Below are 26,374 nucleotides of genomic sequence, written 5' to 3' on the forward strand. Positions count from 1 at the left end.
TGTGTGTTACTGCTACCTGTTGATCAGTGGAGTAGTGCAACACCATTGGTGAGACTGTGCATTGCATCATCCAAATGCCTATGCACAGGAGAGACACTGCTAATTCCATCAGGAGCAACCCATAGCAACCACGCGTAACTCCAGTGATTGAGCATTGGGCTGTGAGCACTTCCAAAACATGGGTAGACCTACACATGGTACTGTGCACATGCTGTTTTAACACTGTCTAACACTAAAGAAGTTGATTTTTTTTCTTTTTTTGCCTCAATGTAGAGATGACAAATTAGATAACATGAATTTATCATATGAATCATTTTGTCATAGTGCTTTGTAACTGTTTTAGAGGGTACTGAAAACTTTGAAATCCAGAGCAAAACTAACCGGTTCTTGCCTCCGCAAACCAGTTAAGTTGCAGTTACAGTTTATGTCCATGTCTGTGAAAACATGGATGCTTCACACACACATCTTCCCCACGGCAGCACAGAAGATCTATACAGTCAGCAGAGTTTCAAGGTGGGGACCCAAGATCAGCGTCACCCATTGAGGTGACCAGTGAGGTCACAGTGACCTTGACCTTTGACCCTCCACCACCAAATTCTAACCAGTTTATTCTTGAGTCAAAGTGAACATTTGTGCCAAATTTGAAGAAATTCCTTTGAGGCCTTCAAGGTCACAGTGACCTTGACCTTTGATCACCAGAATCCAGTCAGTTTGTTGTTGACATCAAATGACTCCTCCTCAAGGTCACTTTGCGCTGTGCTTATACTGCGGTTACAGCAGATATCAGGATGGCGTTGTCACAGAAGCATAGCCCCCACCGTCCAGTTCCCCCCCGGATGACACCGTTAACTCTGTCAGCACTGTTGCTGACAGGAGCATGAACATTCTGAAAACAGTGTGCAGACAACTCATATGCACTGAAATTTGAATAGAGCTCATTTTAAGTTCTTTTTTGGTAAAATGAAAATGGCAACAGGAAACCCCTATTTATTTTTTCACCCACCTGAGACTCATGAATCAGAATGTTAATTTTTATGACCCAGCCAAACCGCAGATATATCAGGAATCCCATATCACTAGCAAAGACAGAGATGGGGTTGAGCAAAAGTGTCCCAATGAAGAACACAGTGAAACAACATTGTGGTGTGACCCACTTAATTAACTAAGTGAAAACACAAATGAGCTAAAAACAAACAATAAATAAAACCAAAGAGCAGGAAAAGGCAGATTTCTATATCTGGCAGCTCCTCATCTGGCACCAGAAGTCAGTTAGTAGCGGATGGTAGCTTAATAGCCAAAAATGCAAAACACTAGTTTCCTCCCAATTTAATGGTTAACAAAAAAAGAAAACAAAACGAAACAAAAGAGCTTTGAACCAAGTCAGGGTCGTGTCCCGAAAACAGATCTGTGAAATTACCATTTGGGCTGGAAATTGCCAAATCACCTGTTTCCTCTTGATTTAACTATTAACTCAATATTATAACTAAAGTAGCTGTTACCAAGATTTTACCAAATTATGACCTTTATAATTACAAGTTTGTAGCTCTCCCTCCCTTGACCTTTCTTTGATCACCAAAATCAAATCAATCTGTTGTTGAGTCCAAGTTAGCGTTTGAGTGGCCTTTTGACCTATGATGACCAAAATCTAATCAGTTTATCGTTGAGTCCCAATGGACATTTGTGCCAAATTTGAAGAAATTCCCTTAAGGTGTTCTTGAGATATCCCGTTCAAGAGAATGGGACATCATAATCATAATACATACATCATGGAAAATAATTTCTCTCAAATGGGAACAGAACTTAAGAATGATACTTGATGGGATTTACACAAATAAAGTAAGGGGTGGGAATAAGACAGGAAAAAATGAATCAGGACTGAGTAGAACAGGGATGACATCTGGCTTCTTTGTGTAGCTGGAAATATTGTTTGGCAAAGACTAAAAAACTAAATTATTCAACATTGTGTAACATCCTTATAGGTCAAACTCTGTATTCTTCTGTCCAACATCAGTGTGTTGTACTCCCCTGACTTCATTTCCACAAAGGATACAATTCCCCTAGCACACAGTGCAAATTTACTTTAAAATAAATTCACATTCATTTTTAATATAAGCCTATAATGCAAGGGAAGTGCAGACCTTTGTTGGTTAGGAACTGGGTAACAAAGGTGGGTAGAGCTGCACACTCACAATTACATAGGTAATAAACTATTAAAATCTTTGTAACAATCAGTTTGGTGATAATATTGGGTTGACAGTTCAATTAAGAGGAAACAGGTGATATTCCAGCCGAAATGGTAATTTCACATGACTATTAAACAGGCTATTCTCATAAACTGTTCTTACGTTTTCCTACAAAAAATTAATCCACCCAATTTGTATATAACCCATGTATTTTGGAAGGCTGCGATCCTGTAACCAATGCGCTGACGGGAGTAAAAAAAGGAGTGGTCCTGAGCGGTCTTGTAAGGAGGTTGGTTGGGGTGGTGGATAGTTCACAAGACCATAGACTCTCTCCCGGGACTTTCCTCTGGAGATGCGTGTGAACTTTGAGTCATTTTAAGGTGCATCCTGACCATGTTTCTTTTCTTAAACCTAACCTCAGTAACTTCATTTGCCTAAACCTAATCTCCGTTGCATTAAGTCATAACTTTGTATAACAAATTTGTGGGATATCATACGAACCATTCTAAGAGGAGATGTATTAAACTACCATCTGCTACTAATTGACTTCCAGTGCCATATGAGGGGCTGCCAAGAACAGCAAATTGTCTTTTCCAGCTCTTTCATTTTATTATTCTTATTTACTGTTTGATTTTAGCTTATTTGTGTTTTCACTCAGCTAATTTAGTAGGTCGCCCCCCAATGTTGTGGACAGTTTTCATCGTGTTCTTGATCACGACACTTTTGCTCTACCCCATCTCCCTCCTTGCTAGTGATACGCAGATTGCTGTTATATCAGCAGGCACAGCAGTTAATCTATGGATAAAGCCGGTCATAAAACTTGACATTCTGATTACTAGGTTGCAGGAGGGTGAAATACTAAACAGGGCTTTCCTGTTGCCATTTTTATTTAACCAAAAAGAACTTGAAATGATTTCTGTGCAAAATTCAGTGCATATGGGTTGTCTGCATGGTTTTCTACATGGAGGTGGCTGAGCCAGCAGCTAGCAGCTGATGATGCTAACGCCATAAACAGCACTTAACAATAGCAACAGTGCTGACAGAGCTAACGGTGTGTAGGGAAAACAGCCTGCTAAACTCCTCCAGAACCTAGATTGTAAGTAAATGGACAGAATGAGATGGGTCACTCTGAGGGTCAAATGTTTATGACTCTGCCCCCGGCCTCATTCTTAAGGAATTCTTTCACCGTCATCCTGGCGTCAAGGGTGGTAAAGGTGTTAATTGGAAACCCTCCAGATCCCAAGTTTTGGATTAACATCCTGGGAAAACCAGCGTTTGACAACTCAGCCAGATTAACTGCCAGACCAGGGTTATTAACTATGCTTTTAAGTTCACCACATCCTCTCCCCTTTTTGTCACATCTATGGGTGCTACCCCAGCTCCATCTTGTTCGCACCTGGGTGAATATGAGATAAGAAAAACAGATGTGTGAGTCGTAAATTCAGTATGCATTCCTGAGCAGAGACTAAGTTCCTCTTGTAACCAGCTTGAAATGTCTCTTGAAAAAGTATATATTTTATCCATGTTCTAACATTGTAACTGTGCATAATCCTTGTTTGTTAGTTGAATGATTTTTTTCCACTCTTGTAGGTAATAGTATGAGTGAGTTATAATTTCATGTGTTTAAGCCCTCATTCAACATGGAGTCATACTGCCATCTTGTGACAATAGTTAAGAAAGGTTGCGTAAAGAATCCCATATTATATTTCGAGTTAAAATAAACTTGGATTGATTAATCAACTTGTCTTTATTAATTTGTGCTTTCTCATTTAGTATGTCGAATTAACTGCAGACTAGGTTTGTTTGTGCACGAAACATTTTATAATTGTGTTCCGCTGATATATGCGGCATAATAATCATATTAAATCTAATTTGATGTTAAGGCCCGATTTTGACCATAATGGGATGAGTATGTGTCTATCGCGCATAATATGTTAAAGTATATAATCTCACAAATTAAAGTTCATTAAGTTTACTCTGAAATAAAGTAATGTCTAAACTAAGAGACCCGCTTTGCCTCAAACACGCCCACTCAACCTGGTTGGATAAAACCATTGTGCTCGGCGCATCTCCGCACTTTTTTACTTCTTTTACTTTGTCTTTTCTTTCCTTTTTCCTTTTCCTTTTCTTCTTCTTTCTTTTGCCATCCCTCCTTCTAATTATACTCTTTATGCCTTACCCATTACGCTCTTAAACTTGGTTCCTGCGTAACCCTTTCTTTTCTTACGATCAAAATAATTGAAAACTTTTACGTTTTGCTCAACACGTCCAGGATTGTTTTGTCTGTCCTGAGTTTTCTTTCTTTTTGTCTGTGCCTTCAGTAACATTATACCTGAAGTGACGAAGCCAGCCGATTGCAACATTTTTCTACATGTTGATAATAACTTTGATAATAACATCGAATGGCCGAGGAGATTGTTTTCAACCTTATTGTAAGCAAGAAGCCACAGCTAAATAGATGAGCGACGATTCGACCTGCAACTCCATCAAAGATTCATCGGATCCAGCGCTGCCAGACACCTGTCTAAGTGTCTGCAAAGCTGGGGTTCTTTTGCCAAACCAAGAGACTTTCCACAGCCTAAGATATACCGACGTTTGAGGACCACCTGAAGGACATCGCAGTCAGGCTCAACCGCTCCGTCACCACTGTGTTCCAGATTGCATCACCCTGCTGGGAGTCTGTGAAGTGAAGCCCAGGAGCCGCAAAGTGACAGTCCGGGGTCCTCGGAGAAACGTCCGCCTGATTTAACACTGCTAAAAGTAGGCAAAGAATTTCCCTCACCTGATGCAGCCGCTGTGTTGTGATAAGAGTTGATGTCGAATACGAGACTTAGTTATGATCTTAATTTAGGTTTCGTTAGGTAAATGGTTTTGCGTATCCCTGCGTCCCCAATTTATCTATAGTCATATACTCTCTCTCACTATCACCAAACTAAATAACCAACAAAAGTGTTACCTCTTGTCTTAATCCATTTATACATACTGCTGATTTTTTGTTATTTCATATCATCCTCATTTACTATTCATTTACTCAGTTGTTAAACATTTAGCCCTAAATAAATGTTCATTTATCGCCAAGTCGTTGTCTGTGGATATTTTTTTTGAGCAGGAACTAAGATCACTAGAGAATTCATAACCCAGGTATTGAGATTGATTCATGATTGATAAGTGTACTGACAAAGTAATAATTGGTTTCTGGAGTTATTAATTTGATTAGTCACTTCCCTCCATAGGAGGCCCTAAATTTATGAGGAGTGCAAACATTTTCTAAAGGTATTGCTCCTACAGGTGTCAGCCGCGGGGAAGCAGAAATTCCCTCAAGGCACTCCTGAGATATCACATTCACATATGGACAAACGACCCAAAAACATAATAATAATACCTCCAGCCATGGATTATGTCCGCACAAGGGCATAGAAAAGATCCTTTTTGTCTCATTGTCTGTACTTGACTGACATCAGCCAGCAGCAACCTATGCTGTAGCCTACAAGCAAACAGTGTGTTTGAGGAGTGAAGAATATTGACCACACCAGCATCTAATACTAACTGACATTTGCAGGGCACTTTTACCCGCTGAATGTTTGCTTGGTGTAAGGTATACAGTGCAGGACAAGCCAGGTTCTCCTGTTTGCAAGTTAGATCTGCTCTGCTAGAAGGCCGCTGTAACTGCTTTATGCAAGAATTGACTGGCTGTATTGGAATGAGGTCTCCATCAATGAAGATGGATACCTAACACTACACTTTTCCTTTAAATCAATGTAAATTAAATAAAACTAACATGAAAAAAAATAAAAAACACAGTTTTAGTTTGTGATATTTCTCTAAGGAGACTGCAGGGCAGAGTAGATATGTCTTTTGTAATAGACAAAAAAAAATTCAATTTATTTTCAGCTGGACTTTAATAGATGTAAATATTTTGTGGTACAGCGCCACTGTCATTTAGAAATAGAGGACTTTATAATGTCTTCATCTGCCAATCAGAATAGAGAAATCAACATACAAATAAGCAGGTGCATTGGGTTTCTGAAACCTCTCACTGTGGTTTTTTTTTCACAGTATTTGCGTGAAGAGGACAGACAGGACATTATAATCCAGCAATGAGAAACCCTCACAAACAAGGAGGCAGAGGGCACAGCAGGGGGCCGTCCAATCTATCACGGAAAGGGAAGAGGTGCGTGTGTGTGTTTGTGCGTGGGGGATATGTGTGTGTATCAGAGCCAAGCTATCAAAGGCAGAGGAAAGATAGACACAGTGGTGGAGTGAAATTATCTGCTGCAAGTTTGATGGAGACATGGCATGAATTAAACATGAGACCATCTCTCTTTTTTCTTTCTTTTGAAGGTGCTGTCTCGATCACGACCACTTCCATCCCTCTGCCCCTCGCTTCTGTGCCACTTAAATATTTGAGAAGAGCCAGGTGGGGGTGGGAAGGAGGGTGACGGTTGGGATTGTGATGGAAGAACTGAGGGAAGCTTTTAAGGCAGGAAGCAGTGTGTTTGTGTGTGTGTGTATGTGACATATAATATGTATGTGTGTGTGTGTGTGTGTGTGTGTGTGTGTGTGTGACATATAATGTGTGTGTGTGTGTGTGTGTGTGTGTGTGTGAATGAGAGAGAGAGAGAGAGAGAGAGAGAGAGAGAGAGAGAGCAGTTCAGTGAGGGTTCTCCCTGTCAGCAAACTGAAAGTGTATATGGAAAGACATGAAAAAATCCCTCTCATCTTAATGCAATATTACATGCCATATGCACAGTTACTGGTGTGGAATCATTCCCCCTGTCCATAAGGGCCATGAGGCAACCCATTCATAGCACAACTATGCTGTAAAAGATGGATCAGTTGATGAAATGCAGTCCTATTTTAGTGTTGACCTAGGCTGTAATATGGTGCTTGTTGAGGCTTTGCAATCATAGACGCAACCTGCCATTGTGCTCTGGAAAGCTGGTACATGGCGTGTGTACTGCCCCTTGAAGGAGTTTGACTGCTCTGCAAGTGAGCTGTTCTGAAACAGGGCAGAGGCCCCAAATCATATAATTCAGAATTACTAGTCCATACCCATTGGTAGCTTTGTCACCTTCTACCTATGCCAATCCTCAATGCCTATGTGCAGTTTGATATAGATTGACCATGTCAGTGAGTAGAAAAACGTGGGACAGACAGAATGACTGACTGACTGAATGACACACTGACAGTTTCCGTGATTATATACAGCATACCATACCATGACTTAGTCATACCAAAAATTAGAAAAAACAAAACAAAACAAACATTGGGCCACAGGGGGAGCCACAGCGATCGGTCGCATTTTAGTCATTTTTAAGTATTTTTCTGTTGTTATAGCGCCACCCAGTTGCCAATTAGAGTTAAATTTCTCCAGTCACCTTGAGGCGTCCTGTTCTACATATCTACCAAGTTTAGTAAAAATCGATACGGCACTTAGGCCTAGATAAGAAATTAGCTCTCTAGCGCCCCCATTTTGTTTGATGGGGTCAATAATGGAGGGGTCCCCTCAGATTATGTGTGGTCATATGCCTACAAAGTTGCGTGGTGATCGGTGAAACCCTTGAGATGTTATACACCTTTATGTGATGAGCCACGCCCTCCGCAATATTCATTGCCTTATAGAAGCTCAGTTTTAGTACGTTTTCCAACTTTTGCCAAGAGGGAACTTTAGATATTGGTCCCTAGATTATGTTCACCGAGTTTCATGCAGATCGGTCAAACTTCCTAGGAAGAGATTGATTTTAAGTGTTTTTCAAAAAATTCAAAATCTACCAGAAGTTATGGGTTCTTGAGGCAAATGTGTTCCTCATGAGGAGAGGCATCTCTGTGCAAAGTTTCATGTCTCTACGACATACGGGGCATGAGATATGCCCATTCAAAGTTTGCAATTTCAATTGGTTGCTATAGCACCCCCCTCTGGCCAATTGATGTAATATTGCTTCATTCGCATCCTCCCATGACCCTCTACCACTGTGCCAAATTTCACATGGATTGACCAAGTCAGTGAGGAGAAAAACGAGGAACAGAGACACAGACACACAGACACAGACAGAGTTTTCGTCATTATATAGTAAGATAGGTAAGGTGTATTGGGGAATAAACATTAGTAATAATGTTGAGTATTTATAAAAACAAAACATATCTATAGATAAAGCAGGAACCATAAGCACATGACAAATCAAATGGACTCAAACCATGTTTGCCCCAAACCAGTGACCCACAAATCCTGATTTGGTTGCAGCACTATGGGATATGGAGTCAAAACATTCAGTCACTATTGCTACACCTCCAAAATGTATGTACATATCTCCGCTCTCTATCACGGGGAGAACATAAATATGGTGATTTTACAACCGCGGTCTCATATTCAGTAATGACGAGAAAAACTCTCCCATTTGTCACTCTAGCCTATATCATAAAGTAAATGCAAATTTGTACACATGAAGGTGTTGTGTGGTGGGTGTGAAGGTTCACATGTGTGTGATCCTGACTGTTGTTATGTATGATCAGAAAGCCTTCTTGATCTTGATTTTTTTTTTTTTTTTTTTTGCACAAATATTAATCCCATTATATTACATTACATTAAGCTGGTGGTCATTTGCAGATATGTTGTTCTGTAGTGATGAGGTGCTTGATGGAATGATCAGCTGATCGATCTTATTATAATGATTAGTCCAACTTGCATTATGATTCAGTGATTCAGTGCCATTTCAGTACAGCTGTACCTTATATGATCAATAATAAATAAATTGACTGATATAAGATACTATATTTTCTGTGCCCTCAGTTTGGATTTGAGTGGGTATATTTCCTCAAAAGATGCTCTGTGCTTTGTCTCTTAGCTGTGCTTCACATTGCCGCATTTAACAATGATCATGGTCTCGGGACACACAATGAGAAATAGTGGTCTGTCTATGGGAAGAATGAAGATGTAAGAGTCTGTCCATTCGTCATTCAAAGCTCTGTTTTCATTGACTACTTTCTCTCTTAAGAACACGCCATGTGAAGTAGCTTTTCTTTGGCTCACTTGTTTCTCCTGCTGTTGATTCTCATCTTGTCTCTCCCGTGTGTGTATCTCACCATGGGTAGGTTTCGTTTTAACACTGGGGGAAAACACATATATAATGGGGGCTTTGAGGTTCTCCTCTAGGAAATTTTGAGCATCAAACACTTAATTTTCTGCATCCCAGTGATTTTTTTATGCATCAATGTTTGCCTTTTCTGCATCAGTTTATGGTGTAAATGTATTTAATTTCAGGATTCAGGATAGGACAGCATCTGGGTCCAGACCTGGGGAATAGAGAGGTATGGCAGATTAACAAGGGGATGATTTTTGGTTATTTTGCTAACAAGGGGGATGCCTCCTTATTGTAGTTTTATTTACACATAATATCTATTTCCTGTCTGTCCATCCAGGGAGAATGATCTTTCCTCAGCTGCTCCTCATTTCTTCCCCATTCAGGCTTTTTTGGGGAGAGTTTTTCCTTTTCTGAGGCGACGGTCAAGGGACAAAAGGTGTCTTATGCTGAAACGACTGTAAAGCTCCCTAAAGCACATTTGTGATATGGGATATTGGGCTATAGAAATAAAACCAACTTGACTTGATGCAGCACTTTCTTTGATATTGCAGGTCTGTAAATGAAGATGTCCCTGTAGCTACTGACAATGAGGAATTTGTTTTGTGTTATTAAGTATTGTGATCACTTAAAGTCAGAACTGAAGTGTAAGAATGACGGAGCTAGCTCACATGACATGAGCTCTGAATGGGACACAGGATAGGAAAAGGTCAATATAAAAATTTAAGTATGTCAGAAAGTACATATTAACATGAATCCAACCTATTTTTTTTAGAAAAGTGAAATCAGCCTATTCATAAAAAAAAGAAGATTTCATTAACAGTAACCATTATCAACGACAGGCTAACTGTTAGCCAAGAACCCTTGTGCAATCATGTAAGCTAGCTATTATTACTTATTACTTGACGTATTAGCCAATTAGCTGTATTCTTATTTCTAGTGTACAGATATTCTTGTGACCCACAATGGATGGCTTTGTAAGTTTTTCAAGCAAGAGACACACCGTCCACCTTTAACCCCCTGTGAGGTGCAAAGTTGAGGCTAATGCACCTCACCATGCTGTTACAACTGCTGTGTACTTAGCATTTATGTGCAAGTGCGAAGAAGAGAAGACCCAAAAATATTCAGAGATGTATCTCAAGTGCAACTAAATTTTTTATAGTGTAGACGTCCCTGCTCCGTCTCTCTTTGAGCTAAGGCGTCCTAGGATGATGTATGTGATTTGTGATTACTGTACTCATTTAGGTTTGGTAGTTACAGTAGGCTATGTGTAAGATAGTATTGAAGAAATATGTAAAATAAATGCTTAAATATAAGAATGCATTTTGAACACTATTACAATGATAATAAATCTCATTAAAATGCTCCATTAGAATCATTTCAGTACAGGGTGTACAATGAACAGCCGATATATGATAATGATCATTAATATGTAACACATCAAACTGCTCTGTATCACAGCTGCATGGCAGTGGACGACACTCACATCTCATTTTTAATAACATAGCCTGACCCTTGCCGTGTCATCACTCTCCTGGTTGGAGTGGCTGGGTTTCCAATAGCAACAGGACAAGCAGAGCTGACAGGTCTCTGTCTGGAAGATTTTATCTGCTGGATGTGTGTAATTACATCTGAACTGGTCCAGCAAGTCAACTCTGAGATTTCATGAAGAATCATGTAGGCTGAGAGGCAGATTTCTTTAGGTTGAGTCTGAGACAAAAACCCTGTGTTTGGCGTTGTCTTTTGTAGTTGACTCAGCTTAAACTGTGACTCCTTGGAGACAAATAACAGGATGTTTACACCAGTGTTGTGCATGAACGCTGAAAAGAGTTCAAATGCTATATGATATTTTTTGGTAAATGGCAAACTGAATGCATCACTTTGCAACTATTGAACTTGAACATGAGCGTTGTTCACTGTTACGATGATCAACCATGCTACTTTGGCACCAAAGGATTTTTGGTCGGAAAAAGGATTTATGGCACCAACACCAGGATAGCTAGTGTTAATTGTATAGTGCAGCTACAGGTACTACTGGAGCTAGATCATAAGGATATTTGCAGGACTTTAATGAGCAAATCAGTGCAGATTCCAATGGAAAAAAAGTCACATTTTTATGCAAACTGTGGCCATCAGGTCTCAAAAAACCGAAAGTGAACCACATCAGCATTAATTTAATAAAACAAGGTGAAGCATCCAACCAGTCTTGGGAAATATGAGTGATGATCACAAGATGTTATTTTATCTAAAATTGCAATTCCAATTGCTTTTATATGCCACCCTCTATTAGTCCAATTGGGTTTACATTAATGTCTGCCAAGACTCATACAGTAGACATGCTTCATATATCAATGTTGCTGCAAAGAAGCAGCATATTCTAAAATGTAGATGATTGACATACATATTCATTCGTTCATTCATTAGTGTCACCAATGATCAGAATCTGACCAAATGTCACCCCTTCGGTTTCCTGGGTTATGATGTTGAAAAACGGCCAAAAACCTGTTTTTGCAGAATACTACAATGTCACAGTGAAGTTGACCTTTGACCTTTTGGATATAAAATGTCATCACCTCATAATTCTATTCTACTCAATTTAGTGTCAGATTTTGTCACAATTACTGTATGAATTCTTGAGTTCTGGCCAAAAACATGTTTTGTGAGGTCGCCCAAGATTAGTGTCACCAATTGAGGTGACCAGTGAAGTCACAGTAACCTTGACGTTTGACTTTCGACCATTAAATTCTAATCAGTTCACCCAAGTGTGCATTTGTGCTAAATTTAAAGAAATTGGTGTTCTTGAGATATTGCGTTCACAAAAATTAGATGGACAGAAAACCCACAAACATAATGCCTCTGGCCATGGCTGTCACCAGTGCAGAGGCATAAAAGTCGTGGACATGAATGTGCAGTTAATTTTTTGGGACTGTGAACTTTGTTCAAAATTCAAATTGTGAACTGAACAAGTGCATTTTAAACTATGTGAACTGAACTTTGAGCTAGCTATTGTGAAGTTTTAACTTCATGTAACATTATGTATTTTCATTGCTGTGATATTCCTGTGATATTGCCCTTTGACCTTAGAGACAGTATTTGAAAAAGATGATGAAAATAAAGTCTTCTTCTGGGTAACATATCCACATATGTCCAATATGCACAGCAAATTCAATTATAACTCAGCCCTTAGATTTTAAGACACAGTATCTAATTATGGATAAAATTTTTGGTTAAGGACAACCTGGCACTCAAAGAATGGTTACCAAAATCAAGACAAACCATTATCTGAGGACTATGATTATTTATTACACCTTTAATGTCAACTGTCAGAGTTACCAGTAGACAAATCAACATCCTTGAGTGATTAATTTTCTAAGCTGCTACATTAAAAACTGTTATATTAATAGCAGATGACATGGCTACTTCTGTAAAAAAACAAAACAAAAAAAAACTGATGTAGCCTCCATGATGTCACTCATTGGTTTGTGAACTAACATTTTGAAGCCTCGAGTTAGGTATTTTTGCTGTCACCAACTTGGATTTCTGGAGCCAGACGTGACCATATTTGGAGATAACTTAAACACTCGTGGCTAACATTAGCTTGGGCACCGAAAAGCATTCATAGCTATGGTTTGAAATGATAATACTAATGCTAATGCAGTTTTTTTGTTGGCGAAAAACAGGCTTAAAACCATTAAAATAAAATGTACTTACCGGAATATCTTAATATGTAACCCCTTAGAGGGACTTGTAGGACAACGAAACACTGAGCAAGACTTTTTTAAGCGACCAAAATCTTACAATTAACATTCATGAACTAATAACACACTGAAGTACCAACAGCTATAGCTACGTCTGTGAATCTGGGGTTGGGCCATGGTTAGGATACCAACTTTGTTGACATGGAGGTGACTTGTCTATGGAGGGCACCCACCTGTCACTCAAAGCAGCCACATCCTTATTTATGCATAACTTTACATCTTAACAAAATGTAAACGAGTGAGTTATAAAAATTCACCCCCAGTACAGCTACAGCTAGAGACCAAGACTGTTTTATGTACCAGGCTGTACATAACAAACACTGGGGGGGTCTATGGGGACTCACTTTAGGAGCCAGCCTCGTGTGGACATTTGAGGAAGTGCAGTTTTTGCCACTTCCGCATAGGCTTTATTTTCAGCCCTGGAGATTGCCACGTGGTATAAGGTGTCGCTGATAGTGATGCAGCTACATGGAATTATCACTAACTGTGCATTTCCCCTCAGCTATATAGAGCTTGAAATCTAGATTCACTCTTTGTTTAGGTTTTGTTTTTGGTTCACATCTTTAGTGTTTTGGTTCAGTTTCACTGCTCTCATAGCATCGTTTCCAGCAGCAGCAGGACAGCTTTGATAAACCCGCTCAACACAGCAGACAGCAGAGTAACCAAGTAGTTCACAATATTTTTTTTAACTTTTTGCTGAATGTTGAGTCCAAATTTGTCAAAATAAGATAAGATACGATACAATAAACCTTTACTGATCCCACAATTGAGGAATTCCAGTGTTACAACAGTCAAGGAGAAAGAGTCAGATTAAAAATTCCAAAATTTGAAAACTTAAAGGGACATTGTGTAACATTTTCAGTTGTTTATTGGCAAAAAATGATGTCTGCATTCATAAATATGTCATCACTGGTGTACTATTACCTCCACCAATAATCTGACTTATTCTCGTAAAAGGAGAATTTCGGATTTGTTTGTACATTGTGCGGGTAAGTCGTCTGTGGGGTTCCATTACGTTTCGCCATCTTGAGAATACACCCGCCAGCAAGGGACATACAGCACCGCCTTCTGCGTTTTCGTTGAGAGCCAGGCCAGCACTGCATGACTGAGGAGCCGAAGGAGAGGAGCAAGAGGCGCTTCGCTACTACCCTGGCAAATTTGAAACAAAGCCCCACTCTTTGAGCATAATGCAGGATCATGCATATGCAGCATCATGGGAGACAGAATCCTTGTTGCCAAGAAAGTGCAAAAGGGAATAGAAAAGGCAGCGTGACCGGCGAATTAAAAAAAACGAAGGCCCACATCGTGGTAGCCTTTCCCAGGTAGAGAGAGCTGCTGAGGGAGAATGGTAATGCAATCACAGGCCAGCGCCACTGTTGGCTGTTAGCCGCTGTTAGCGGCCAGTCGCTAACAGCCTCATCCCTCTCCTCGCATCACTGCGCCGCTGTTAGCTGTTAGCCGCTGTTAGCGCTGGCCTGTGATTGTATTACCTTTCTCCTTCAGCAGCTCTCTCCACCTGGGAAAGGCAACCCCAATGCTGACCCTTGTTTTTTTAATTCGCCGGTCACGCTGCCTTTTTGATTCCCTTTTGCACTTTCTTGGCAATGAGGATTCTGTCTCCCGTGATGCTGCATAATAAATGATCCTGCATTATGCTCAAAGAGTGGGACTTTGTTATGCGGCAGTAGTGCCGCTAGCCACTAACAGCTGTTAGCGGCGCATTAATGCCAGGAGAGGGATGAGGTGTGTGAGGTTGAGCCACTTGTCAGTTGTCAAAGAACAAGACGTGATTGGTTTGTTTCAATTTACATCCGCCCCAACAGTCCTACGTTGTAAACACAGCCAGCATGGTGAGGAGGGGGTTTGTCAACTCGCGTCGCGTGTGTCTGTGTGGGAGCCTGAATGAATACTCCTTGTAGTATCGGATGACATGGTTTCATCAGTGTTATCATAGCTTTTTGGTACACAGCGGCTACAGTTGTTGCAATACGTGTTTGAAACAGTGAGGCGCTAGAGTGCGCCATCTGTTTGAATACAATATATGATTTCAACATTAGATGGGAGAAATTCCTACACACTGTGGCTTTAAAAACTAGGCATGCAAAAAAAAGTACAAATACAAGAAACGGCAATAAATAATAATAAAGAGAAGTGGATAATAATGAGCAATGAATAAAAATAAGCAGTGGATTAAACACTGGATTAAATTCTACGTTCCATGCTTATGTCAATCATTACCATTCTGTGTAACATGTACAAAAGAAGTTATGCTGCACTGACAAACCTCTTGACCTGTCAAAACAGCAGAACTAGTACTAATTCAGTGTGAAGTTGAGAAGATGCAGAGGTTACCATGATACCTTTTTGCAGATTACATTAATCTTACAACATATTTTATGATACCACCAAATCCCCTTGACTAAGTCATTATACTCGTACTCATACACCAGTAACATGAAACACTCATTAATCAACCTATTCTCTAAGATTCTTTTGAACTTGCAGTCAATAGTGCCTGATTTACAGTACTACTCATTTGAAACATCCCCATATTTCATTACAATGTATTGTAGTAGGAACTGTCTTCCAAACAAGCTCAAAATTCCCAATATATTTACTCTCTCAGAGACATTTCTTTTTTATTTTTAGCTGTCAGTGCCTCAGAGCCTCCCACATGTTAAAGGTTGTCACTTTTTCAAGTTCCTTGTTCACACCTGAAGCAAAAACCAAGTAATACATGTTTGAAAATGCACATGTATTCTGACTGCTTGGAGTGTGCAGTGCAGTGCAAAGCTTTCAAGGAGCTGTAGCCATTTTCATTTCACACTTTGTGTGTGTGTGTGTGTGTGTGTGTTGTCTTGGGTCCTGAGAAAATGCATTATGACACAAGGTGTGAGACTTACCATATCTGTGTCAGACACTGGACCAAAACTGGTCACATAGATGTCAGTCTTCACTTCCGTTACTCGGTCTGTGACGACAAAGAGTGAAAGTCATAAAAGAAAATCATAGTGCATAAAAAAATCACAACCTTTATGAGTCATAGTGGAGACAAATGAGTTGGGAGAACTGACTGAACAAGATCTATTCAACAGTGTACTTCCTAAAGGTTGGAGAGCGTGTGTGAGACAAATTAATAAATGAATGATCAAAATTTAAGTAGCAGAGGACAAGGTATCCTGATGGGTACAATCAATGCTAATAAAATTAGTTGAAGAATGTGTAGTGCAATGAGTTGGAAAATGCAGGCAATTCATCAAGTAATTAAAGTGACATCATTATATGCCTATAGAGTCAATTAAACTTGCATTAATAGTATTTTCAGCCACTTAAGGAAAATGTAATCCGCTGTGAACAAAATATTGACATATCATCAGTTGGTACTATATGTTATCAAACAGTTGCTTATCTACACGGACACAGAGCAGCATTAGCATTCTTAAGGGGTTTTATTTGTGTCCACCTAAAGAATGTAACCTCAGTAGTCACTCCTTTTTTTCGCTCTGATTTTGGTCTCCACCAACTCCTGAAAAAGTGATTTAAATACTAAATGCCTCTCTATGTTCTCTTAAACAGTCTCATGGAAATATGTGAAATGGAAGCGATCTGTTAACATGCTGATTGGCACAAAATGTGTTAAAATTATGTGCTGGCGGGGCGAAAGTTAATAGTAGAACTGAGGATGTACCAGCAACTTTACAGTTAAAGTTAGACTTTGTTGGTAAATAAATGCTATAGCTCCTCCAGATCCAAGCCAAGTCCTTGGGTTTACCAGCCCCTGCTGAGTAAGGTGAAGGGGGTTAACATCGAAGTTACCTTCTGAGAACATCTGATGTCAGGACTCTGGACACAACTTTCACAGGACTGGGTCCAGGAAAAGTTTTTGTTTTTTACCAAGACATTGCTGCTTTTTCTGTGATTTCTAAAATGATTGATTTATTGATTGATTGATCAGAAATTCTTCAATTCAGCTTCCAGCTGCTTTTGAAAACTAGGATGAGAACAGTGCTAAGACTGAACCAAAATAATAAAGCTGTGGGCTGTTTAACCAAAACAATGAGCTGAAAGGTGCTCAACAGCCTTGTTGAGCTAAGGGGAGGTGACACATCAGATGATTATAAGATACAGGTGATAATTCTTTGTAGGTTCATAGCTAGCAACACTTTTCATTCAACTGGTCATGTAATCCACAGTTAACATAACAATATAGATATAGATATGCTTTTAGGTTTCTGTCTCATACAATCCATGTTCACACATAATTATGCACAGAATGTATTTGCTTTTTTCATTTAAGCTAGTTTATGGGCATATGATTAATGGTCATTTCTTTGCTGCTGTTAATCATTATCATGGTGGCAATTTATTTTTAAAAATAATGTGACAAAAAAAGGCTTTACTAATTAAAGCCAGCCGCGTTTGCTTGTGTGAGACTTAGCTGTCATGGTTTCCAGACCTCCTCCCATATTTGCATAAATCAAGCTGCAAGTGGTCACGATTCAGGCTGCCACAGACACTATATCCATGCTTTCACAGTCTATTCAACACTTTTTAAAACAATGTTGGCGGAAGGGAAGAGGAAACATCACTTTAAAGACTCATTTGCATGGAAAAAATTGCACTTCTTTTCATTCTTTGTTCATCCATGAATCAAACATCAGTGTTGTCAGAACCTGCAGTGAGAGAGGTTAACTGTGTGATCCCTCTGCTTCATCACGTCTCTGACTTCTTACCTACTGTCGCTAAGGTATAAACACAGAGCCAACTGCCGCATTTCATCTTGTGTGGAGAGCCTGTCGAGCTTCCAAACATAAATGAAGCTTTGAGTGATTCCAGCACATGTAGGCATATACAACAGGAATGTTGCATTAATGTGTCAGTCCTGCACTGCCTGGGGTGCAGAAGGTGGCACTGACATCATTTACATTACATGTCTCACAAAAACGATGAACTCCTCAAGAATAAACACATTTCTTTTCAGGTGTATGACTCCTAAATGTCATCTGCACTGTAGATTGAACATACCTCAATGTGAAGATCACCACATTTATCATCAACACATACCTACACTATGAAGAAAAACTGAATCTGGCAACAACTCTGAAAGAGGTATTTCACTGCTGGAAAGATGGTCTTTTCATAAAATGGGTCATATCATTATTCCCATTAAATGAAACTGTTACCACGGCACCTTTAAACATGAGGATTTATTCACTGTGTGGTCTGGAGCCCCGCAGATGAGAAACACACCTCACCTGCCCACACTTTCACTCAGAAGAAAGTGGTCTGGATGTGTGTGATGTATGATTTTTGTGAGTCTTTATTTTTGTGTTTGTGTCTGTGAGAGATCAAGAGTTAGATGGGAGAGTGAGAGTACAGAAACGTTGAAGCGAGTCTCATTCTGGTAGCTTAAGAAATTACCATTTATACTCTATGTTTGTAGTGTAGCCATCATATACATCCCGTGTGAAACAAGCTGCAATACATCTGTTATAATCATATATCGCTCACCCCTATGCTGGATTTACAGAAATATTTGCCTCCAGAGGCTTTTTCTGGGTCAGATGATAGTCAGTGGGTTCAGAAATTGAGGAACCACAGCAGCTACACTTTATTGCCTTGTTTGGTGTGTGGTATTACCAGTCTTATTTGATAGTGGGCTGGGATCTTTTTCCAACAGCTGCTATAAAATATTGCTGTGGAAGGACTGAAAGTCTTGCCAAAGTCAGCACATTCCAAATACTACAGGTTAAATGCAGAATACACACAAGTAAAATGTTGATTTTGACATCATCTTTAAAATGGGCTTCATCTCAGTGAATCATGTGTGATGAACAGCCATAAAAGAACACGTCTGAGCAGTAATCCACCACAGCACATTAGCAGTGAAAAGCTGAAGGGTTCTCTTGACAAATGTAAAAATAAACCCTACTGTTAAGCAGTGGAAACAATTGGGCTACCTCTGTCTCCTGTGCACCATGCATAAAATCAAAATTTCTCTGGTGACCTCTACTGTGCAGCCAACAGATCCCCTTCATCCATTTTTTTCTTGTTGCCAAGGCAGCAAGCTTTGGTGTCAAGTCCAACTAAGAAGACTAGCCAAGCCCAACCAGCTTTACCAAAGCAGCATCCCAGTCTCCATTACCTATCAGTTATGATCAATGTGCCGGTCTAAAGGTCTAACAATACTTCACCATGCAGACGTAATACAAATTGCCATAGTTTTTGACGGTAACAATATTAGAATTCACCTTTAAGGTACATTTAGTTAATATGTGCTGGTTCACTGGACATTACCATAACAGCAGTGTGTGTGTCAACTAATGTCTAACCGAGGTCAATACTGCACTCTTCCAGAGCTTTTAATCACAAGATGAGGGTGATAAGCTGCTGTTTTCAGACACCTGTCTTCATGTGAAGGCTGACAGGAGCATAAAGCCTACAGTGTACAGGAAAACATTGACACAGACCAAAATCCAATTTACACTCTGACCACCACTGACACCTTAAAGATCAGAGGTGAGGACCCTCCTACACAGAGCACCACATCTGTCAGTTAGGAGGAGGATAGAGAGAGAGGTGCAGCATATAGAGGGCACTCAGGGTCAACGGGTACAAGGAATGGATGATGAGAATCCCAGCCAGACAGACATTGCCAACTCAACAGGGACCATCAGACACATCTGACAGGGACTCTCTTACATGGCTGAAGTGCCTGAACATCGACATCATGCTTCTTTAAACAGAACTTGTGAGTTTGTGTTTACAACATGGGAAGTCGTGAACATAAACTCGTGAACTCTGAGCTCCACCTGCAAAGTTGGGAGTCAGCATTTTCCAAAAAACATTCAAAACCTCTTGATCTCTGCTGGTACACCCTTAAGTTCAATTTGATCCAGGTTCTGATCACCCTGGATCCAGTTTTCATTAAGGATGTCTTTGTGCTTTGCTCTGTTCAGCTTTCCCTTAGCAGAACCCCTGTCCCTGCCACTAAAAAACACCCCACGGCATGATGCTGCCACCACCATGCTTCACCATTGGGATGGTACTGTACAGGTGAAGAGTGGTGCCTGGTTTCCTACAGACATAATGCTCAGAACTGAGGCCAAACAATGTTGGTGCTGTCATGTGAGAGGCTTCCATCTGGCCACTGCCATAAAGCTCAACTGAGTGTAGTGTTGCAGAGATGGTTGTCCTTCTTGGTGTTTCTCTATTCGATCTGTGGAGCTCAGCCTAAATGACCATTGGGTTCTCTCACTCTTCAAGGCCCCTCTCCCCTGATTGCTAAGTTTGGCCAGGTGGTCTGTTCTAGGAGGAGTCCTGGTTGTTCCAAACTACTTACATTTAAGAACTATGGAAATCTTTGTGCCTGGGCACAATTCTGCCTCTGAGCTCTGCAGGCAGTTTTTATCCACCTCATGGCTTGTTTTTCCTCTGATATGCAATGTCAGCTGTGAGACCTTATAGACAGGTGTGTGTCTTTTCAAGTGATGTCCAATCAATTCAATTTACCACAGGTGGACTCCAGTCAAGCTATAAAAAAAATATTGAAGAGACATGAGAGGCACCTGAGCAAATTATCAAATGGCACAGCAAAGGGTCTGAATACTTATGTCAATGTGACATTCCAGTTTTTTCTTTTGATAAATTTGCTTAGAAATTCTACAATCCTGTTTTGGTTTTGTTACTGTGTTTTAGGGTTGTCATGAGAACCGATACTTCAGTACCAAGTGCCCTATGCGATCAGCAGAATGTAAAATCAGCCCACAGGATTTTACAGGACCCGGACTATATTCTGTGTCCTGAGTTTGAATGGCTCCCCTCAGGACGCAGACTACAATGTCCAGGCTGCAGGACACAGAGGAGGAACAAAACCTTTGTCCCCAGGGCTGTCCAGCTCCTCAATGCTGAACACTGAAGCACTATAAACACTTTAACACTTTTCAATCCATGCACTTTATAAATTATTATACTCTTGCTAACTGTGAATGTTGTATGTTCCAGTGTATTTGCTGATTTTGTGTTGCTGATTATGTTTTTATAGCTACTGTCATGCCCTTTTAATTTGCCCCTTGGGGATAAATAAAGTGATTTGAATTGAATTAAATTGAAATCGATGCCAACACGCAAAAAATACGTTGGTACCTGTTTTTTTTCAGTACCAAAGTACCGGATACAACTTTGGCCTCAGCGGGCCGTGTCGATTCCTGTTGGAAATCTTTTTTTAATCAGAAAAAATAGTTTACAGCAGTCAAATACTGGATCCTAATGCAGTTTTTCCCCTCTGTATCAAACTCAAACCACACCAAACAGAAATAAAAAGTGCAAAGCAGAAAGAAGACAGGACTCAGTACCATCTAAGAACAGACTCATGCATCTAAGGCTTAGTTATGACACAGCCACCACATAATTATCACCAACTTCTTTCCTACAAGATGTCACACGCATGACCAACTCCACCAGATGCAGGGGTTAGGTGCAGGAAGACCGCCCAGTTGGCAAGCCTGCCACCAGGCCACTGACAATAATATACAACATTACTCCCGCTGGGTCAGACGCCCCCCCAGCTCAGGGACTTGGAATTGCATGGCCTACTGTGTGGTGGCACTCAGCACACGCTCCCCAAAGGAGATGCCAGTAGCCACATTCAGGCAGTAAAATTTGGCAAATGTGGATGGACTTGACCATGTAGCAAGTGCAAAGACCTCCGAGAGGGTGGGACCCTGCCACAAGGCACACAAGGTAGCTACGCCTCGTGTTGAGTGTGCCCGTGCATACACCGGTACTGACATGCCAGCCCCTTTGTAAGCCTACTGAATTGTCTCCATGACCAATGAGACAGCCTAGCCTTCGACACCGGCTGGCCTGGCGCTAGGACTTAAAGCAGACACAGAGCTGGTCTGTCTTTCTAAAAACTGCAGTGTGCCTGACATAGACCTTCAGGGCTCTAACAGGACAGAGATTTGAGTCTTTGTGACCCTCACTACCCTCCTTGGAGTGGTCGTAGGGTTCCAACTCCACCGACTGATTCAAATGAAAGTCTGTGAGTACTTTTGGCAGGAATGCAGGGTTTGGACGCAACATGACACCAGCATCATTCGGCAGGATTCGACAACAGCTCTTATACACTGACAGAGTGTGCAGTTCCCCCACTCTTTTGGCTGATGTCACTGCCAAGAGAAAAAACACTTTAAGAGAAAGCCACTTAAGCTGACTGACTCCAGAGGCTCAAAAGGTTCCTGCTGCAGGGCAGCTAACACCTGACCTAGGTCCCACAATGGAATGGCTGGCCTCCTGGTGCACAGTGCAAGCCCCTACACACCCTTCAGGAACTGAGAGATGAGGCTGCAGTCACCATCTGCAAGCCTATAATCCCCTGTACGAGCAGCCTTGATAGCTGCCATCACGCCTCTAAGGGTTGAAGGTGATTTTCTGCCTCAAGCAGCCCCTGCAGGTACCAGAGCACTTCTGGGGCTGGACATGTCAGTGCATTGATCTGGTTAGTTGTGTACCATGATGCCAAGAGCTCCCAGTGGTAAGAGTATGAAGCCCTCGTAGACGGTGCCCGAGCACTCTGCATGGTCTGAACCACTGACTGCACAAGTCCCAAGCCTAGCAGACCGGCCCTCTCAGGGGCCAGGCCCAAAGTCCTTGTGGAAAAGGACCCCCATGGAAAAGAACAGTGGGAGTCCCACCCCATGGAAAAGAACAGTGGGAGTCCCACCCCATGGAAAAGAACAGTGGGAAAGTGGGCAGTTGGCCACTGCTCTGCCGAAGCAGTGCCAGATCTCTCCGTCCACTTCAGGGTGCAGCCTCCAGTCCCCTGGACTTGGGCCTCCCCTGGAGAGTAGGTCTGGTCTGGTCTGGTGTTGTAAACCGACTCCTGACCACTACAAGGAACCATGTGGGTCGAAGGGGCGGGACCCTGACCAGCTGGCAGGCCTGGCCCCAGAGCCAAAGCAGCCCGGCCAATAATTTCCTGAAGGAGAGGTGACTGCTGGTTATGCTCCTTTACAGGCACCTACTGGGCCAACTCATCATCCTCTAGGGGCCCAACGCCAAGAATGTCTATCTCATCCTCTGACCCAGGGGAGTAGGGACTCGTATCCAACCCAGCAGAGTGCCCAGGAGCAGGGAAGTTCCTATATGAAACAGTCCGCTCACCCCCTACTGAAACTGTTATAATGGAGGTGGGGAAGCACCCTGATGGGCCACCAACAACCTCCTAGAGGGATGTAGCACCCTGCCCCCGACTAAATCAGGCTCGAGCGAGCTGCTATGCCTCCACCATGCGTAAACAGACAGCTGCAATACACGGATATGGCACCCCTCTCAACTGTTTCACTCCTTATTGCCAAAAATAAGAAACAGTGTTTAGCTATCCTCAAGAGGGACCCGCAAAGGCCAGCTCTCCAACCTAAACAAAGGTAAGTGGACAAACACTAAACTCCTCTCTCTTTTCTTTCTGCTTTCATGTCGACTCCGAAAGGTGGAAATCAAGATGGGGCTTTGATACCCTGGCGCATACCGGCCACATAAAATGGTGTGTCTTAAAGATTATTAATTTTCCGCGACGATTACTCCAGATGGGGATAATTCCCATAGCTATGACTACTGGGTGCGGAAATAATCTTGATATGATAGAGAACACCTCTTTTCCCCAACTGATTGACAGCATGACATTCAAAATCACAGTTTCTTTCTACTTTTGAAGGGCTTTTCCAGTTTCCAGTCCAATAGAAACAATATTAAAAAGTTAACTGAAGGCAATGTTTTATTGAAATTGCTTGTTTCTATTTTCAAGATACACTGATTATGTTTTGGCAATGAGTCTTCAAATATTTAGATTTGTTCTTAAGCAACTCTTGTCTAGTGGGGCATTAAAATTTCATGTCAGAGAATTATTTTCTACAGATAGAAGGATGTTACCACTACAAAAATATAGCAAGAATTGTATAAATTTAATTTGTATTTCTGATGAGTTATCAAAGATTTTTTTAGATTCTCCATTCACCTTGGAAGCCTGCAAGAAAAATAAAGTTTTCTTTTCGGGGTGAAATATCTCTTTAAGAACAACAAAGGTCTGAGATATGATGAAATGTAGCATTGAGATGAAGGTGTAACTCGCTACCTCTCAAATACCGAGAACTTAACACTGAACTTAGGTGTTTTGCATATAAAATGAAGCACGGTTCTACAACCACATGGACCATTTCTCATCATTTGAAACAAAAACTGATTTTGTTTTATAGTTTCAGAGAGATATGATAATATTTCTAACAGCCACCATGATGCACAACCTAATGCCCCTTTCTTATCATACGGCAGTGTTTCTCCTACCATTATATTCGGGGGGCGCCCTGCCTCCCCAACGGCACCCCCCGCTCCCCCTTGAAGGTCAAGTTAATTTTATTTAATTTTATTTTCCATATAGCACGAGATCACGATATAAGTCATTTAAGGTTACCTTTTCTATAGAACAGGTCTATACCTTGTCCTTTTATTAAACAAACTAAATAGCCTTATGTTATTTATCTTATTTACACCACAGCATGTCATTTCTGTCTCTACATGGTGCGCGTTTACAATCCTCCTCTGTATCGCACATGGCGGAGTTCTGCCCGATGCGTGCACGCACACACACACACACACACACACACACACACACACACACACACAGGTGAACTAGGGATATCCCGATCCGATATTCGGATCGGTATTGGCCGCCGATACTAGCAAAAAACGGGCATTGGCATCGGATCGGACTGCATGGAAAAATGCCGATCCAAGAACTCCGATCCAGTTTTTCACAGAATCCGCTCCAGGTTTTCCAGCCAGCACAGCGCTCCGAGAGTCAAGCAGTCCATTCCAGTGATCCGCTCCAGCTCTTACTATCAATCCACCAGGCCAGCAAGCAGACGGCAGACACACAGGGAGGATAGGAAGAGTAGCGGTCAACTTAGTTAACAGGTTTACACTCTTACTGTTTAAGTAAAGAGCACTGATGGCACTGTTTTGGGCACAGTTAGTGAAATTGGAGCCATGGATGGACTACAAAAACACTACTAAAATAACTGAAAAGGAAAGGCTGCATTGTTTGTTAAATGTCAACAATGTCTTGTGGTGTTAATCTTTATTTATTTATTTATTAGGGGAGCAAAGCACAAGTGTGTGGAGTCTTCCTGCTATTTTAATTTCATTGTTAGACATTTTAAAGATTTCTTGTGTTGATCTATTTTCTATTTATTAAGGGGCCAAAGCAAACCAGCTATATTTTTTATTTAATGTTAATGTTCAAATTTAAAGTTTGTTTATTTAACCCTGTTAACAATAAACAGGTCAGTTTCTCATACCAACTGTTGTGGATCATTCTAACTAACCCGATTAAGTAGTTGTTCTTGTTAGAGTAATATTGCTTGATCAAACCTTTTCTAACATGACTGACAACAAAATAAGTGAATATGTATAATACGCGCTTGGATCGGATTGGTATCGGTATCGGCCAAAACTCAAGGCTGTAATATCGGTATCAGATCGGAAGTGAAAAAGCTGGATCGGGACATCCCTAAGGTGAACACACAAGAGCGTGGCCCGGGCCGCATTTTCCTGACTGACAATTATAACTGAGCCCGGCCAGAACCCGCAGCACGGCACTGACCACACAGTCTATGGAGCTGAGCCTGTGTTGCATTCACGTACGTGTCACGTAAATAACAAATTCCAGCACTTGAATAGGGATATTTTCGTAGGGAGCAACACCTCTCCCACTCGGCAGCATGCCTCTGTTTGAGGTGGTGCAGTAAATTGGTAGTACTGCTACTGGTAGAAACAGTATCATAACAGAAGCCTTTACGGCTGAGCTTTGCATTGGATTGGTCAGATGTATTAAACAACTAATCAATCGCGCCCCGAAAAATTTTTCACTTAGGTGGCCAGATGGGGCCACTGAAAGTCTCGCAGAGACTAATGCCTGGTTCACAACACGACATTTCTGTCTGACAGTCACTTTCCCATCTGACTTGGCTGACAGATATGACACACTACACGATGGTCCACACCAATTATCCCTGATCTTCTTTCACAACGTGTGTGATGTCATCAGGTTATTCTTGTCCTATTTTTATTACTTTTACTATTATTTCAGTCACTGTGTCTGTTCATGTGCCAACCAAAATGTTGTTGTAGTAATGTAAAAAAGCACTACCAGATGGCAGGAGCTAATTTGAAGAACTGTACGCAAACATACAAGTCACTGAATCCTCCACAACAAGTTCTTGCAAATGTTTCACAATAAAAGTCTGTTTAGAAATAAAGGGATTCTCTCAACCTAAGTTATAAGGAGCTTTTAATTTGAAAC

General features: G+C 41.1%; 1 protein-coding gene across 1 annotated transcript in view; it reads right to left on the reverse strand.

Moving 5' to 3' along the window:
• Positions 1-26,374, reverse strand: part of gabra2a (gamma-aminobutyric acid type A receptor subunit alpha2a) — an 85,437-nt gene that overhangs the window by 47,936 nt on the left and 11,127 nt on the right. The window contains exon 4 of the mRNA XM_033641971.2: positions 15,921-15,988. Within this exon, the coding sequence (XP_033497862.1) occupies positions 15,921-15,988 (68 nt within the window). The remainder of the gene's footprint in view (positions 1-15,920; positions 15,989-26,374) is intronic.

The sequence above is a fragment of the Epinephelus lanceolatus genome, chromosome 15 (assembly GCF_041903045.1).
Source record: "Epinephelus lanceolatus isolate andai-2023 chromosome 15, ASM4190304v1, whole genome shotgun sequence".
NCBI lineage: Eukaryota > Metazoa > Chordata > Actinopteri > Perciformes > Serranidae > Epinephelus > Epinephelus lanceolatus.